The 17,444-nt window shown below is 42.5% G+C and overlaps 2 protein-coding genes across 3 annotated transcripts in view; one reads left to right on the plus strand and one right to left on the minus strand.

Moving 5' to 3' along the window:
• PTPN2 (protein tyrosine phosphatase, non-receptor type 2) overlaps nucleotides 1-337 on the minus strand; it is a 29,440-nt gene extending 29,103 nt beyond the window's left edge. Inside the window, exon 1 of one of the 2 annotated variants that reach the window (XM_026040447.1) lies at nucleotides 227-336. In XM_026040447.1, coding sequence (XP_025896232.1) covers nucleotides 227-295 — 69 coding nt within the window. In that variant the 5' untranslated portion in view covers nucleotides 296-336. Of the gene's footprint in view, nucleotides 1-226 lie in introns of both variants that reach the window. The other variant, XM_026040446.1, reaches the window with a different exon arrangement.
• Nucleotides 294-17,444, plus strand: part of SEH1L (SEH1 like nucleoporin) — a 28,675-nt gene continuing 11,524 nt past the window's right edge. The window contains exons 1-2 of the mRNA XM_026040449.1: nucleotides 294-561; nucleotides 1,475-1,569. Of these exons, the coding sequence (XP_025896234.1) occupies nucleotides 294-561; nucleotides 1,475-1,569 (363 nt within the window). The remainder of the gene's footprint in view (nucleotides 562-1,474; nucleotides 1,570-17,444) is intronic.

Here is a 17,444-nt window from a genome sequence, read left to right on the forward strand (position 1 = left end):
CCCCCCCCCCAAGAAAGGGGGAAATAACCTCGGCCCCGGGGCGCATGCGCGCTGCGCGCCCACAGTGCCGCTGCGCGCACCTGAACGCGAGTCGTGGCCCAGCGACTTCCGCCGCCTGCCGAGGAGCTCACGCCGGCAACGGGCGCCGCGAGCCGGCCGCCCCCCTCCCGGTCCCCCGCTCTGCTCCCCACGGCTGGCCGAAGCACCGGCGCCGCCCTTGGCTCACCAGATAACGTGCCTGCCAGTCGTTAGCGGCGTCGGTCTCCTGGAATTCCTGCTCGATGGCGGCGGACATGGCGGCCGAGGCGAGGGTGGCCGCCGGAGCCCCGCACGCTCATTACCCCCCGGGGAGCGGCGAGCACGCTCCGCCGCCGCCCGCGCGCKCGCACATACACTCGCAACGGCTCCCGCGGCCGCCGCCGCCGCGCGCATGCGCGCCCCCGCCTACCGGCCTGCCGGGCCACGCCCCCGCCGGGGGGGGAAGCACCTGGGGTGACGTCACGGGGCGGGCGCGCGCGCAGGTGGCGGCCGTTARCGGCTGCCTCGCAGCGGTTGTGGAAGGTGGAAGGGCTGCGCGGCCAGAAAACTCTTCCTTTGATGGAAGTTGCTGAGCGCTGGTTGCTGCCAACTGTGATAAAAAAGACTGAAAAGTCATATTTTCCCTATAAAAAGTATAACTGTTTAACGGTAATCAGCAACGCAATGGCAATGCAAGCCCTCGACCCCGAAGTTGTGCTGTGAGGACTCAGTGGACTGCATTTAGAGTGCGCTTTCCAGCTCACACACCATGCAACTCCGCATGATTCAGCCTTTACATGCTGCCTGTTTCAAAAAGCAGAAGTATGAAAGTACAGACATGTCAGACAAATCACTGTCATATCCCTGTTGCAATCRTAAAAGCAGAAATGCAAAAATGCAAAGCACACCAACCCTCTGTGATTGCTTCAAAAAGAAGGTCCCTTATGAAACAGCTTCACAAGCGTTTAGCAAATTTAAAGGTCAAGCAAAGTTTAGCAAGGGCTCAGTTGCTCAAGCTTCAGGCAAATCTGCTTTACTGATTAGCATAATTAGAGAAGGGCTTTTAGCTCTTGAGGAAGGCAAGCTGCCCTTCACACCTCTGACCACGTCTCTGGGATTAGTGCGAGGGGATTGCAAAATGGTTGGTGTTAATTAGGGCAAAAAAAAAAGGGAAGAAACTGCTAGGAGTTTCTTCCTAGCAAGCCCAGGAGGACTTGCTGCCCGCTGTTCACASCCCACGGGGCGTTGGTGAGGAGGCCTGACCCCAGTGCGACCAAAAGCCCTGGGCTGAAGAGACGCAACTGCTGCTGTGACTGTGGGCACCACATAGGGTGAGCCGAGCCTGCCTTCCCCTCCATCATGCTGTTTCATGGCCACAAAACACAGGGACAAGGAGCGGTCGGCATCAGGTGTGAGGTGCACRTGTGGTTGCGCAAGAACGTTCTTTGAAACACAGAAGGGTTGAGGGGGGAAGCACCTCTGGAGATTGAGTACAAGCAGGGAGAGCACAAACAGGGACACCTAGAACAYGTGGCAGAGGAGCACAACCAGGTGAGTTTGAGTATCTCTAGAGAAGGAGACTCCCCAACCTCCCTGAGCAGCCTGTTCCAGTGCTCAGTCACCCTCAGAAACAGGTTTCTGTTTCTGACATCCAAATACCTGCCACCAGCTGCTGCATTCTCCTCTTCTCTAGGGCTGTGATCAATAAAGTTCTCCAAATCCAGTAGCTAAGGTTCTCTTTCACATTCTATAATCAAAATCTTATTTTTAATTATTTTTATACACTTGGGGGCTGTATGTGACATACAGCTGAAGCACAGCTGGTGGGATGTCATACACCAGTAAGTCCACTGCATGTTTTCCTGAGCACTTGAATGAAATCTTCAGTAGTTTTTCCCAAATGGAGAGTCCAAACTTTGAAAAATATGTAGGGATTAGCTTTTTTGGATCATTGTACCAGCCAGACTGAGGGTCAGATTGTCAGTCGTTTTGCAGGTGTTCTCTCATTAGTAATCACACTACAYGTGTTTTTGGTGAAATATAAACAGGACAACATCTTTCTTTATATTTCTGATTGAGGGGAGTAGAGGAGAATTTATGTGCCCATGCTCAATGTGAAGATGCTTTTTAATTATATATATATATMTCTCTATCTTTAAATCTATCAAATGACAAAAAGTATTCTCGGCCTCTGAGAAGTGTGATCTTGCACGGGCTGCAGGTGGAAAAGTAAACAGAAGGTCAGAAACTCTGACAAATAACAGACCTTAAACAAATGGAAAATATACTGCTTCCTCACTGATTTTAACCTCGAGCAGACTTTTCTCCAGGCACAAACTTGCTGAACAGCCTGAAAATGCAGGCAAATGGCATGCCTTAAATGCATGCCTTAAACTGCAGACCAGTGTCCCTTATTTTTCCCCCTCTCCCTCAGGAGCTCCCAGCCCCTGACATGGATCCCAGGCAGMGGAAGCTCCCGCCACTGCTGTGCCACAGTCCAGAGGAGCAGGAATGAGTTGCCCAATGACACATTATTTTGTCTTTGTTCTAGGACAAAGGCCAGGCAAGGCTTGGAGGTCTCTGCCCTATGGTGTGAGAAGACGTCACTCGAGGGGCCAAGGACAGCTCCGGCAGCCCAGGAGCTSGGTCGTCGCTCCTTGAGGTATGTGTGAGTCTGGAGAAGGATGCAGGTAGCTTTGGTACAAAAGCTCATGGTTTCTGCTCTTCTGATACACAGCTGTGTATCAAAAGCTTGTGCTTATGGTAACTGGGGACGTTGTCGAAACTGTGAAAGCAACTTACAGTATTAGGAGAGAGGGTTTTATTGTAGTAATTATGTTTAGACACTGTAATGCAAAACAGTGCCTAGAGACAGCTCACTGAAAAAATAAAGTAAGTATTTATTAATTGTGATTTACATGTGGATTACAAGAGTTTTAACTGGTAAATCAGGGTGTTTCTGGAAAAAAAATGCCACCTTTTGATCTTTGAGTATTATGGTTTTTTACTGCAAATATTCTGAAAATGTTGTGCCAGTTCTCTGTTTCCTGGGAGCTAAGTCCAGAATAAGCCCAGGACTACAGTTATGAAGGTCTAGGGAGGAAAATTGTATCTACAATATCAACTCAGTGCTCTCTTTAGAAAAATTCATTTATTCTATTGCCAATAGCATCTTCCAGTTCTGTGCAGAGTCTAGTCCATCTGCTAGCTGTGCATTCAACCCCAGATGAACTCCTATATAGACATGTAAACTCTTGAGATAGCTTGGGACATGCTCACAGTGGGATAACAGAGCTGCTATAATGTGTGGGATATTGTTATTGTCTTCCGGCTTAGTATAAATACAATCAAAGAGTTATTTCAGTGATCTCCTGTTAAGATGTCTGCCTTAATTCCATAAACYCCTTGTTGTGCTGGCAAAAAGGAGTCATCCTGAGGGAATGGTATCCATGGCAGTTCTGGTCTCAGCACTGCTTTTGGTCCCCCGGAGCAAGCTGTGTATTCTGTGCAGTATTGTCTGCAAAGCAAATACAAAGGCTCTTGGTGCTCGCACATCTAAATGGAAAAGACCATGTAAGGTAACTTTAAATGGTGTTTGTCCAGTGACCTTGGCCTRACAATTAACTTTAGTACCACTCTGATGTGGACTAAGTGTTTGTTCCTCCACACACTCATTTTTTTGGGTCATTCACTGGAAATTATCTAAGTATCACTTATTGGAAACGATCTGTTCTGTGCTGCTTTTCTGAGAATCATTTCAGATATTGGTAGATGAAGAACAAGTTCTTCCCCGAGGTGATTTTATTCACAAATACACTCCATATCAATATTGGCCTTTAAGGAATAAAGCTGTAATGTGCTTAAGCTTGCCAGGGTGTGAGAGCATGGGAACATATCATTCCTGATTTAAGTCTTATGGCACAAGGCCTAAAGGACAAGTGGATCCTCCCTTCCCCCAAAGAGCTGGATAGGAATGGAAATGCAGATGGGCTGGGCATACTTTTGGCATCTGGTGGGGAGCAGGGAAAGCTGAATAAAAGGCTCTGATGGTAAGAATGAAAGAGGGTTCATGTATTCTGTGCTTGTCCAGAGGAGCATTACGATTCCACACAACCAGGGTCTGTCTTCCTTGTCCAAGGGAAGGTGAAAGCTGTCATCACTGAAAGTGCTTGTCAGTCCAAATGGTTTTCTTCAGTTATACTACTGATTCCTCCCCTCTTGCAGTATTTTGGCATAAAACAAAATTAATTAAAAAAGAAATAAATATTTATAGCGAATCAAAAGTACTTGTAGCAGCAACAGAGGCAGGAGTGCAAGCAGACCTAGCAGGCTGGCATTTAGCTAGGTAAATCTATAAGCCATAGATAGACAGCAGTGGGAATGTTCAAAGTGTGTTAAAAAATGGCCATGCAGTAAAAGTGCAGGAATGATGGAAGCAGTAATTATGCTTTGACAAGAAGGACAACCCAGCTCTGCTTTGGGTGAGCAACTGCCCTAGAGTTTGGACCTCTAGGTAGAAGAAATTCTTGGCCAAGTTAGAGTGGAAAGGCTATGCATTCCAGAAATCTCTTCAGATTTGGGATTATTCACTAGAAACTGTGTGTTTGCATATAGAAACTGCCTACAGATGATGCAAACATTTCACCTTGAAAACTTACAGGGCGTTCTGATTTTTGAAGGTCCCTAGTTTATTAAATAATCGAACAATTTTCCTCTCAGATTTATTAGGGTCGCTCTATGTTTAGATCATTTGTAACTTACAGTTACTATACCAAAGCATGCATGATGTTTAGAAAGGTGTCTAAGTACAATTCTGGAAGCAGCTTCATGGTGCTTGGTAAATCTTTAATTCATGTTCTCTCGTAAGTCTGAAAGCAGATGATCACCATCCTACAACTTGTCTGTAGCACAGACTCTGTCTTCTAGTGGCTCCCTGCTTGATTATACATGTTATTTTCATGGATGCTCAAGGTTGTCTTCCACATTAAAAAATTAAGGACATTGTTTGAATTACAGTTGAAAAAATTGCAAAGCACTGCTCATATCACTGTTATTTGCTAGGGCAATTTCTTGTAAGAAAATACTATTTTGACAGAAAATGATTTTGTGCTGAGCAATATCAGTCAATGTTTCTGTTATAAATTTGTGCTCTCATTTCTTTGTTCCATTTTTCATCAGGGATTCCCAGCATCTGGACATAACAATTATATCTATCTTCATGAGCATAAACACCTCCAAATTGTGTTTGCCTCTTTTTTTTTTGGGGGGGGGGGAATTTGAAGCAAAATTGTAAATTTTTTGGCAATGTGATTTAAATTTTAATCTRTTTTGTAATTTATTTTTCTGCATTAGACAACTTGAAGCATCTGTATTACTACCTGTAATAATTATTTAAATAATTATTTAAAAATCATTATAACCATTTTCATGGTAACTCAAACCCACCACATGGCAGTGAGCCTTCAACATCACTTCTGTCTCCACAGTGCTCTCGGGGTAGCTCTGTGCAAGATTTGTGATATCTTTGCCTGTTTTCAAATTGACACTAATATATCTGATTTCAAACAGCTTCCCGTATAAGCTCGTCCTGTTGAGCTAATCAGCAGCCCTGGAGGAGCCACATTCTGTGAGTCACCGTTCTGGTGGCAGGGCTCCATGAGTGTGTGGCTGCAGACTTGTCTGCTGAGATGTTCTGGGCCAGGCTGTGCAGAGAAAGGTGTTCACAATTGCTGGTTTACAGAGACMTTGAACCCTTTAATTCCCCCAGGGAATACTAGATAAAGTTTTGCAGATCTCCACTTACAGAAGGAGGAACCAGACTTTGCTTGTTGGTGGCAAACAGTCCCAGAGAAATTTGCTAATTTGTCGGGCAATTTGATTCCTTAATGAAAAAAAAAAGAAAAAGTAGGATATGTAACATGTATCCTTCCTTTTGCCTTTAATAAAGAGTTATAATGCATTTGCAACTGATCTGCCAAACTAAAGACCCTTAAAAAAAGTCTATGTGTTGGATAACAATTCTACTACGTTTTCTGAATGCATGGTATTTGGTGCAGTCATTTAAAACTTGTAATTTATGCCCTCCTGGAGTATGAATTGCTATAACTRCCACACCGGTTTGTTTCTTTTCTCAAAAGAAAGCAAACATAGCCAAAGAAGGATCCCTGGCAGAAGTTTTCCAGTTGGAATGCTGTCAAAGTCTAACATCTCATTTGAGCCAGTGGAACAGTTCCAGCAGTTCAAGCCACGAGGCTACTATTTACTGGAATTCAGAACTTRGGTAGAAAGCTCACTTGTACAGCATGTGTTCAGTATTCAAGTGGGTGTATCAAATTCTCGGCGTCTTTTGAGKTTTTTTTTCACATTGTCTCACTGCATGCAAAGAGATATCCCTAGGTATGAGAAGATACCATTTTATTTTTCAAAACCTTCTGATAGTTTTTCTCTAACAGACCACTGCAGCTTTTTAGTGGCAGACATTTGTGATTTGCCACAAAGAAAAATACTTGTTAAGGGGTCCTAGTTCACCATTTTCTAATGTGTCACATTTTCAGATAACAAATGCTTTGGTTACATGGCAGATCACTCGGGGACAGAATCCAAAGATAAAATAACGTATTTGATCAAAAAAAAAAAAAAAAAGAATCTTGCAGTAATAAAGTTACAGATGAAGTAGCAAAGCATGTTGTTAAGATTATATTTATCAATAAATATCTTCCAAAGTCTCCTCAGCATCTCAGCCTGCTTCTAGCTCTTTTTCACTGATTTTGGAAGCCCTATTCCTTCAAAATGGATTTTCTTTGCCTGAGATGGCTGTTTCCCTCTTTACCAACCTCTTTGAATCACTGAAAAAGAAAGGAGGAATGCAGAGGAAAAGCTAAGAATTTTCTTGTATCCTACTGCAAGTAGTTTGGCTGTCCTGATATCCTTTTTTTCCTTCTGGTTAAGAAAGATTTGGTTGAGTCTTGTGACTAGATTCTTAGAAGTGATTCTGTGAGGAAGGGAGTACATATTTGACTACCACAAGCCACCTGCCTACCTCCATAAATGGCTACCTTTGCATTTCTACTGCATATCGTCATTACTGCACTGTTGATTTTACATTCCTTCTCTCCTGCCATGTTGGTAATGTCTTATATATAATGTTATGAAATGTAATGAATGTACAACCTACTTTCTAGATCCATTTTTTTTCTCTTTTGAATACAATATAATGAATATATATGATGACAGCAGTGGTGAAACTAGACAGAGGATATATTATTTGGAAACTTTGCCATATCTACGCTCTTTATTCCGTGGCTTTTCACAGCACAAACTCTGTCATAGCTGTATTTCTTGGTCCTATATAGAGTGCTAAGAGTCATTCTCATTTCACTTCCCTCAGCCTTGGAAAGTAAGATGAGGCAGATAGCTGGAGGAGATAACGTCATCAACCGTTGCATCTAACCCACTGTCAAATACGCATTAGCATTATGCAATATTAATACAGAGTGTACACAGTTCTCTCAAAGCAAGTGGAATAAATGGTGAATATCTTTGCAAAGGAGGTTCCAATGAAAGAATTTAATGATTATGTTGTTAAAACCTATATATATGTCTCTCAGGGTAACATTAAAAATTTCCCTTCTTGTCCTTTTACCTCCCACTCTTTCACCTCCCACCTCCTGYTAAGGGAAAACTTATCTGGGAATTCTTTGTTCAGAGGAGTGAATCACCAATAGATTCAATTATAGATTAGATTACTGAAATCAAGATTGCAAATTATAATAACCGCATTACATTGGAACTTATATGCAGAGCATTTTATCTAATTATTTTATAACATGAAATACATTGTTATATATGTGTTTTAAATCTATCAAACATTACTGGAAGTGAAGGTAATTAAATTAACTAGAACTGGGAAAATGGAAATAATATAAATAATATCTTAATTTTTGACTGCTCTGTGTAGTTCAGGAGACAATGGATGAGTAAACATCATGCATGGAATATCTCCAGTGAGCATTTTGCATGCGTGTGTAGTCTGTGCATGGCACTGACTTACAGAGATATCATCTTCATCTGCCATCCTCCCACGCAGCAAGGCAATGACCTCCTGTGAATTCCCTCTGCATCTGAGATGTTTCAAGGTTCTGCTCAGCAGCTGAAAAGTTGTGCTCAGTACTTGGGGAGAGCATCTCAGCCACCCACCAAAGATGCACAAACTGTGTTACGGCTTGATCAAAAGCAGATTTCTTTTTTTTTTTTTTTTTTTTTTTTAATTGCGCTGGTAGAGACCCTGTCTGCGAGGCACATGCTGCTTTCTCCGCAGCAGGGAATGTGGGTTACCTCGGGCACGAAGCAGTTGCTAGCAGTTAGTGCCCCTTCTCTGGCCTTTCTCGAGAGGCGAATTCGCTGCTTGCTCAGCAGCTGCTCAGGGAGCTGCGTGGGAACGGTTAAAGCGCCGGTATTGCCGTGTGCACGTCCTCAAATGCTCCAGCACTCCTGTGAAGGTGCTCCTGTGGTCGGTGCTCTCCTAGCTTTGGACTCTGCTTATTTTCATGTGTCTAGAGTTTTCAATTTAAAACATCCACAAACATCACATCAAGACAGCMCAAACCCACACTGTTCCAACTAGCTAATTAGTACAAGTAAAGTCTGTAGAAAGCACACTGACAACATGCAGACCTGAATTTTGTCTTGTTATAGCGCAGTTTAGACATAATTTAATTGAAAATATGTAAACACAAACTATGACCTTGCAGAGTTTTCGTACTAACCCTTTAAAATGATGCAAATTCCTTCCTGAATATAAAAATTGGTCTCTTGGGTAATCTCCGCTGATAGTAATTCCCCTTACAGATTCCTCCTTATTATGATTCAGATCTAAAAGCACCACCAAGTCGAGACATGTGATGAGTAGGGAGGGCAGTGATGAACATAAAATATGTAAGGTCACAGCTTTCTCTTCAGATTGGGAGCACACCCTTGTAGCTGACTGTAAAGCAGCATTTTTAATTAATGAGAATTTTGCTTTTGGGGGAATGGTCTTAACTGAATGAAACAAAACATTTTCAACATTTCCAGTGAATAGGAATTCATTAGATGCCCTTGCAGGCATTTATCTTCTACAAATTAAAAGTATGGATTTCTCTGGAATGTTGTCTGGGATTTCATTAAATATTTTTAATGCAGATGCTTCAAATGCTTTGGAAACAATGAGCTATTATTTTTGGAATATATTTTAAGCTTTTTAAAATCATTGCCACATGACAGATATTTTAAACAGCTAAACTATCTCTGTGCATATATACCTCACCTAAAGTCTTAGATAGGTCTAAATAACTTAATTCTAGAGTTTGTATAAGATACTTCTTTTCAATCTTCTTTGTTTCATCTTTGTTGTTTTCTCAGGTGCCAGAAGGCGTAGGAGTGTTTAGGAGACTCTAGGGAGTCTTTTGGTGTTTTCTCTGCTGGAAACTGAAACCATCCTTGACAAATATGTTTAGCTTCTCCTAAGAATGGTCTAATCAGCAATGGCTCCAGCACTGCCTGCCTCACACTTGCTGATTTGCACTGCTGGGGCTGTCGGTGTCCTCAAACGGCCCTTCAGGTAAACGAACCCCACTTCATACGAGCAGAACCAGTACGAACTAGCAGGGGTCTCACAGGCTCTAATAGCTAGGGCACACGTGCATCTTTCATAAATAGGTGGTTCAAAAATGCAACGTGTGGAAATTGGAGATCCCAAAGATAGGCAGCATCTATGCTACATAAGAAGAGATGAGAGTTATTTTCTGGCAGATTGAAAACAGTGTCGAGTTACCCTTTCATTAATATTTCCCAAAGTCTGTTACCATATGAACAGGCACTTGCCATAGCTGAGGTTCCCTTTTAACCCCAAAACATATTACAGCATTTGATCTCCTGATCATGATGCCACAAGCAGTTACTTTTAAACACATGAAAATTGATTATTCCCATGCTGGAAGATAAACATTCAGGATTGTTTGTAGGCTGCTCCCTGCGTTTGTAAAACTGCTGCCCTTGTAGATGATAGATGTAGAAATCTGTTAATCTCCTTGCAAATCTGCTTAAATAAACAACTTTATTTAAACAGGTAATCCTGATCGGTTTGGAGAATGCATGCCTTTTTTTCTGAAACATTAATTTTAAAAGCTACTTAGGCCATTACAGCTACCCAGCATTTTGACGAGGCAGAAGTGTGCTGTGCTTACCACCAGCAAGAGCACTGCTCTTCCAATGAGAGTAATAAGCGAGTTATTTCCATCGCTAAGGCTGCAGTGGTGACATCAGAAACCTTTCAAACTTGCCTTGTACCGCTTACACTGCACTAGCAGCTCACATGTAAGCATTTAGTTGTCTTATTCCCAAGCCACACAAACAAACACAAGAATATTCGTGACCTGGTCCCACCTCTGCCCCTTCCCATTGCTGGGGCAGCAGAACCCTGCCGGTTGCGGGGAGATGGGGATGATGCGGAGGTTGCTGCTTGCGTGGCGAGAAGGGCAGCCTCCTGAATGTGGAAATCAGGGAGCTCTTCATCCTGCCCATGGGGCAGGCAAATGCCCAGGGAGCCTTCTCAGCTCCCTCCCTCAACAGACCTCCTGCCACCTCCCTCTCCTCTCTTGCCTGCTTTATTCCTCATGCACTTCCACCTTCCACAAGCCCCACCACGTCCCTCCTCACACAGAGCCTGGCTACCACTGCTGCAAAATTAAATTTTTCTCGCACTTGGAGAGGCTCCGAGTCAGCCGCAGTAACCAGACGTGTGAAACTTTCCAGTCTAATAAGCAGATCACACTGAGCTCAATGCACATTTCTGAAATGTGAGGAAGGAAAAATCCGAAGAAAGGGAAAAGTTAGTGAGAAGATACTGTTCTAAATAAAAAGTAAATACCCATTCTGCAAAGAGCTTTAATACTCATTTACCACAAGTGTAGTGTATGCAAAAAGGGTTTTAACTGTCAACTTCTACTTAGAAGTCCATTTCCATGTTGCCCTCCTTCTTTCCAGACACACCAAAGCAGATGGAGGAAAGCACAGCTGCTAGGCYCTGACTCTCCTGTTTGTGTGCTAGAACTCTCAAGGCCAGCTATTTCACGTCTTCACTCTTCTGCTGCTATTTCCCAACATGAGATCAATAGTTTAAGGACAGCTCAGATGTATTTATGGGACCTGAGGTCAACCTTCATACCGATCTGTTTTCAATCCGTAAGTATTCCCTTCCTCACTGTCAATTTTGTAGCCCTCCAGGGTGTTATTCCAATTTTCCCTGGCATTCTTCTGCAGATTTATGATTGAGAATAGTTTTCCATCCATCAGCGACTKACTTATATAGCACCACTTCTGTTTCCCCTTAACTCATCTTGAATGTGCTGCCAAAGCATGCATGATTTGGTAGTGATTTTGCTCAAAGGGCATTTCTTAGGCTGATCAATTATTAGTTCTGTTATTTTGCCTTCCTGTACTTTTTTTTTTTTTATATATAACATCCTAAAATGTAATTTGTTTTAGATGGAGCTTATCTTCTTTACATCCATGTAATAATTCTTCTTGGCAAATAAAAGTTTTASTTTCAGACTGGAACATACAATTGATTTTGAAGCAAAGTAAATAATAACAGATTGTAAGTGCACCTGTGATTGCAGCAGTGAGAAGGCAGGATGACATATCAAAAAAGGTTTACTTTTCGACTTCCCATAAATACATGTGGGAGTTTTACTCTCAATTTGCTCAAGCAAAGAGTCAGGGACTTTATTTACTCTCATTCCTGCCCAGGAAATCTAATTTCAATACTAACTTCTTTCTGTGATGTGTCAGTCATACCTACTAAGTGATCCTCTTGATCTGACTTCATAGCCCTAATTTCTGGTATTCTTGATCTGAACAGGGCTTTATTCCAAACCTTTCACACACTGCTGTGATCCCAAGGGTTTTCCTCTGAAACATCCACCTTTCCCACCTATATGAYGTAGGAAGAATGCCGCACACAAATTACTTGCCAGCAAACTATTTAGACCAGCTTTCAAACCCTATTTAATCAAAGGTCCCCTCCAACCTTAAGGATTCTATGATAAGATTCATGTTCCTAGGGCTAAACAACCTACTTAATGATTGTATTTGCTAGATTTTTTTTTATCCCCTGGATATCATTGCTGAATATGACTGCTTTTCATTTCCACAGTGCCTTAATCTGGGAATCTACAAATTCTTGRTAGATACTAATCTATGTCCCCTATGGAATACAATGAGTTACTATGAAATCACTTTCAGTATTCAGGAATCAAGTAAAGAAAAACAAGATACAGAGAAGTTCACACTTTCACATGCTCAGGCATATCCTCCCTGTCAACACATCTRTTTCAGGAACGGAAATTTTAACTCTGCTAGAAAGTGTTTATTGTTAAGGTTATAATCAGTGATTGTCCCTAATGGAGCWGTTTTCTAACGCAGATAAGAGTTAGTCAGAAAAGACAGGCCTCCTCAGCTTCCATACCATGCCTATATAAACATAAACATCCTTAATACATATAGTGTGATGCACTTCCTTCCTGGCAGGCCTTTGTATCTTGAACATGAGAGATGTGTAAATCTCTCTCTAGACAAGACCATTTTTTTACTTGAAGAAGGTAGTCCTAAGGGGAAAGAAAGCACTGTGCTTTCTTTCGAAAGCGCAGAGTGTGGTTCCATTTAATTTAGTCTAGCAAAACCAGGGAGCTGCCCGTTTTCAGAAGGGGCTGAAGCAGTGACCTGAACCCAGGCTGGCACAGCTCGCCATGCTCTTCAAGCCGACGGAGGCGCCAATACACTATGGCCTCGCACACCTTGCATGGACCCYACAGCGTATGGGGTGCCCCACAGCTCTTGGGCTGCCCCATAGCTCCATACAGAGGCGTCATGCCTCTGTAGCTGGAAGTCAGTCACAGATTTCCTGGGGTTTCCAAGAGCTCATCCCACCATCTTGCGGCGTGGCACAAGGCGGCCAGGTACCAGCAGCGCTGGGAGAGGCTCGTGCCCCTCTGGGCCATCGCGGGGCGGCCGGCTTCTCTTGTCCTGCCCTGCACCAACTTGTCTGCTCCCTGGACACTCTGGGAATGCAGGAGGGACCTGCAGCACGTGCTCGTTCTCATCGCCTCGCTTTCTACATTTCTTACGTGACACAGAGAGGAATGTCTTGTCAGGCCGTCATCTGGAACTCCTTTATTTTAGCTTGCTTAGGATAATGAGAAATGTTTTATTCACAAAATGAAAAATAGGCAACTGAATTACAAAGGTTTCTAAAAGACGTAAGTGGAGAAGTAGCAGAAACATTTCAGCTATTCATACTATTCCCAATAATGTCAAAAAATGACACAAATTCTATCTTTCTATCTTATGAGCATGCTACAGCATTAGGAAATACTGCTTTTAATATGGCGTTAACAATCTTTTACAGCCAAGCTATTTTATATCATTGAAGTCCTTCTAGGGAGACCCAGACAGATATTTAAACTTATTCCATAAAACTTATTTTATACCTTCTCAGATAAAACTTATTTTATACCTTCTCAATCCAAGAGATGGTCTGGCCTTTTTTTTTTTTTTTTTTTTTTTTTTTTTTTAATTCAAATCAGCATCCTTTAATTTCCCGGAGGATGCGAATGCTTCTTTGCTAGAACAGCGGTGGCTTGCTGTACTGACGGTGTGTTTAGTGCCTGCTTGCCTTAACAAGGGTATGCAWAACCTGCCCCTTCTTCCCTTTGGCAGGTTTGACATTTCAGCAGCAGTGTTTCCTCTCTTGAGCCTTACTTCTATGTCACTTGGTTCACTGACAAAGACACTTGATACAAATATCTACATGGCATAAATATGTTTAGCTTCTTGCTGAGTGTTCATGGAAATCAGACATCACAGCTAATGAAGACATTAGGATGTCAATCACCTTCTCCTCCCAATATTCCCCAGAATTTTCTACCTTTGGGTAAAGGTAGGTTTTGGGCCCAGTTCTCTAACAGCTGTAAACTGACTTGTGTGCATGTATTTTAGAGACTGAGGGCAAAGATAGGTTGCATTTAAATAAATTAATTAAAAAGAGAAAAACTGTGTGTAAAAACACCCCAAGAGAATGACAGAGATTCTTAGCTTACTAAAATAAACTGTAAGAAAAAAAAAGTCTTGATTTGAAATGTGTATTTTTTGTTGCTTGACAAAAAAACTTTGATTCAAACAAAAATGTATTTATACCATATTAAAAGAAGATATTTTGAACATAAAAAGGCAAATTTTGAAATGAAAATCTATTTAGCTTAAAATATTTTTTAAAAAGTGTTATTTTTAAAAAGTGTTATTTTTTCCTAGTTCTTTTTTGAATGTATCACATTGACAACAGTTTTGTGAATCAGACGTGTTTGCCCTGCTCCAGCTATATCGATATAAGTGGCTCAAGACATACATTAAAATTACTGCATGAGAAAAATATGAATTCACTAGTTATAACACATTTGGTATCTTGTCAAAATAATTTTATTACTAAAAACTGCAAGAGAATGGATTTTTTGACAAATAACTGACTAGAAAACTCTTCTAGAAAGAAAAGATACACAATTCTTTGTAAATATTGTCAGCAGTTTATAGTAAAAGGATATTTAACAAAAATGGCACACAATATGAACCAGGCAGAGACAGTCTTATGTATTAAAGAACTTCTAAAACATCTTAATATTTTTACAAGAACTGATTCTACAGCTGTTTGAATGAAGTTTCAAGGTATAAATTTCTCTAATCATGCTAAAGGAAGAGAAAAAAAGTCTTTTTCCTTAGCAATCCAAGTTGGCATGAACATTATTCAGGTATGTGTGTTTGCTTTATTGTAATATAAAAGTGTTTCTCCCAAAGCACACAAAACTCGGTAACTTCTCTCATTACAGGACTGGGACTTTCATGACTGATCAGCTTTGCTTGCTTCTCCTATTTATTACTTCCCTTTTCCGTATGACTGAGGAAATACTGAGATCTTGACCAAAAAACTATGGCCTTCTTTGGSATATGTTGACCATGGCCCTATACACAATGCAGTTCTCTCTAGGGGGTGAATTGTGCAATACTACTTCATTTTAATCCAAGAAACAGGAAACTCTTCCCATCCTCTGATTAGCTCGTCATTTAGGGGAAAAAAAAAAAAAAAACTTTCAAATTTTTCTGTTATTTGCAAATGTCAAACCAAATTCCTCACTATTATAAATAGGTACAACTTAGTTGCCTTAATTTCCTTGACAACAATTTGCAGATTTCTCTCTTCAATCTGCTCTCCCTTTAGGTTTAGCTCTCTAGCATTGCAAAGATACTTGTTTTTTCACTATTCTCAACAAATTAGAGTAGGAATATAAAAACTAAAAGAGTATTTTTTTGTATTTTTTGTTATAAATCCTTGCTCATTTTCCATTCTCTGCCACTGAAATCATTTTATCATATACTTCATAATTAGGTAACAAATCCTTTTAAAACCTCTTCACTTTTCCTTACCTGGTGTTCAGATAAGTAAAATAATTAAATTAGAGCATCCTAATGACAAAGTATCCCTTCATGTCCCAATTTGTTGTCTTCTGCCTCAGTCTAGTCATTCATTATCACTCTTGGGTATTGGTGCATCTAGTCCAGATATGAGGTTTACTAGTGTGTTAAATGCTTTTATGATGTAGGGTCACATACCATTCAAATAACCAGTGAAGTCATCTCTGTGGCATGTGATAGCATGAGTCCCATCGCTTACTATGGAAAGTATTTTACAGTTTGTGAAAAATAAATGCACTAAGAATCAAACCCTATACTGCCACGTTTATCTCACAATCAGRTAATGGTTTCCTTATAATTTTCTTATTTAGATATCCCTGGTCCCTCTCTAGAAGCTCCACATCCTTTTCCAAAATGATAAAAATAATCTTGGGTTAAAGGTCAAAAAAAAGTTTTGGGAAAGCCTAAGTCTGACAAATCATGAGAATTTGGACATATATRATTGCAGGAAACATGATTCTCTTTTAACAGCAGTACCTATTGAACCAGCTGAAAACTGGATCCCAACTACAAGGCAATGAGGTCACCCTAACAGCTTGAGCACTGCTTTGGAACTCACAAAAACTGTATTTAAATAGAAGTGTGCTTTAATTTTATTTATCATCATTTCTTATCATCTCATGGTAATTTATTATTGCACCTCTAAGCCTACTAAGTGCATTATCATTATTATTTGGATTTCACTGAATTGTTTATTTTCTTCAGCGAACAGAGTGCCAGCTCTTAAAGTCACCTTCAGATTGACCAGAAGATAACATGCCAGTCTACTCTTATGGATGAGACATTCCTTAAAACCAAGGCACTGGAGCAATCCCGTGCTCAGTGACACAGACTGAAGGGTATCAAAGAAAGAGCCGCACTGCTCTTCCTGAAGAGCCCCAGGAGCTGCTCTGGGAGAGGATCCTGCGCTCCGCAAACAGGAGGCAGGAGCCCAGGCTGGCAAGGGGCTCTCTGCAAGGCTGCAGCTCGCGCCTGGAAACCTTCACCCCTCTGGGGTCCTTGAGCAATCTGTTTCGTGTGGCCCTCAGGCTCCGCTCTAGGCACTGCTCATTACCGCTTGTGGCCAGAACTGAGTCATTTGGGACCTTTCCTTTTTCAAAGAAAAAGTCTCCGTCCTGCTCCCTCTTCACAGTCTTTCCTGTGATCCCAGACCCATCGTATCTCGGGCCTCGTGCTTTCTTGTGCCACAATATGCTCGGGGCTGGCCCGGCAGTATTCACCAATAGATACTMAACTATAAAATACATCATAAGCCATAACATCAAATCACAAGACAAATCATAAATAGGAAGGCAGACGCGCTCTGCTCCAGAACGAGTGCCGGAGCGGTGTGTCAGTAGCCGTTGATGGGGCAGGCGGCCCCGCAGCGCCGGGCGCGCGAGGCGCGGGGCGCGCTCACCCGCCCGCGGTGCCCCGGGCCCGCTCCGGGCAGCGAGCGCGGCGGCGGGAACGCGAGGCCCTCACTGCCCCCTAGCGGGGCCGCGCGWGCACGGCCGGCTCGCGCCCTAGCGCTTCTACCACAACTGCCCTGAATTGCTCTAAGCATTTTATTTTTAACACAACWGCGAAGCAAGACGTGCTCCCCAGGGCCACGCGTGCTTTGAACCGGAGCAGCAGGCCCCGCATGCCGGGCGGCCGGGGAAGGCCGCCCCAGGCAGCGCGGCTGCCGCTGCCCGAGTCGCCGGGGCCGCTGCTGTGATGTCCCACGAGAGGATCGCCGCGGCGCGGCCTCGAGACGCGCTCATGGCGTTCTCCTCAGTTCCCCCAGCAGTTCGGGTTTCGCTGAGTGCCGCCCCGCCGCCCTGCTGCTCTCCGAGACCCGGGCCCCGTTCCCCCCGCGCAGCCCCGCGGCCCGAACCGGGGCCCGG

This window comes from Nothoprocta perdicaria, unplaced genomic scaffold (genome assembly GCF_003342845.1).
Source record: "Nothoprocta perdicaria isolate Ctin4 unplaced genomic scaffold, notPer1 scaffold_258, whole genome shotgun sequence".
NCBI lineage: Eukaryota > Metazoa > Chordata > Aves > Tinamiformes > Tinamidae > Nothoprocta > Nothoprocta perdicaria.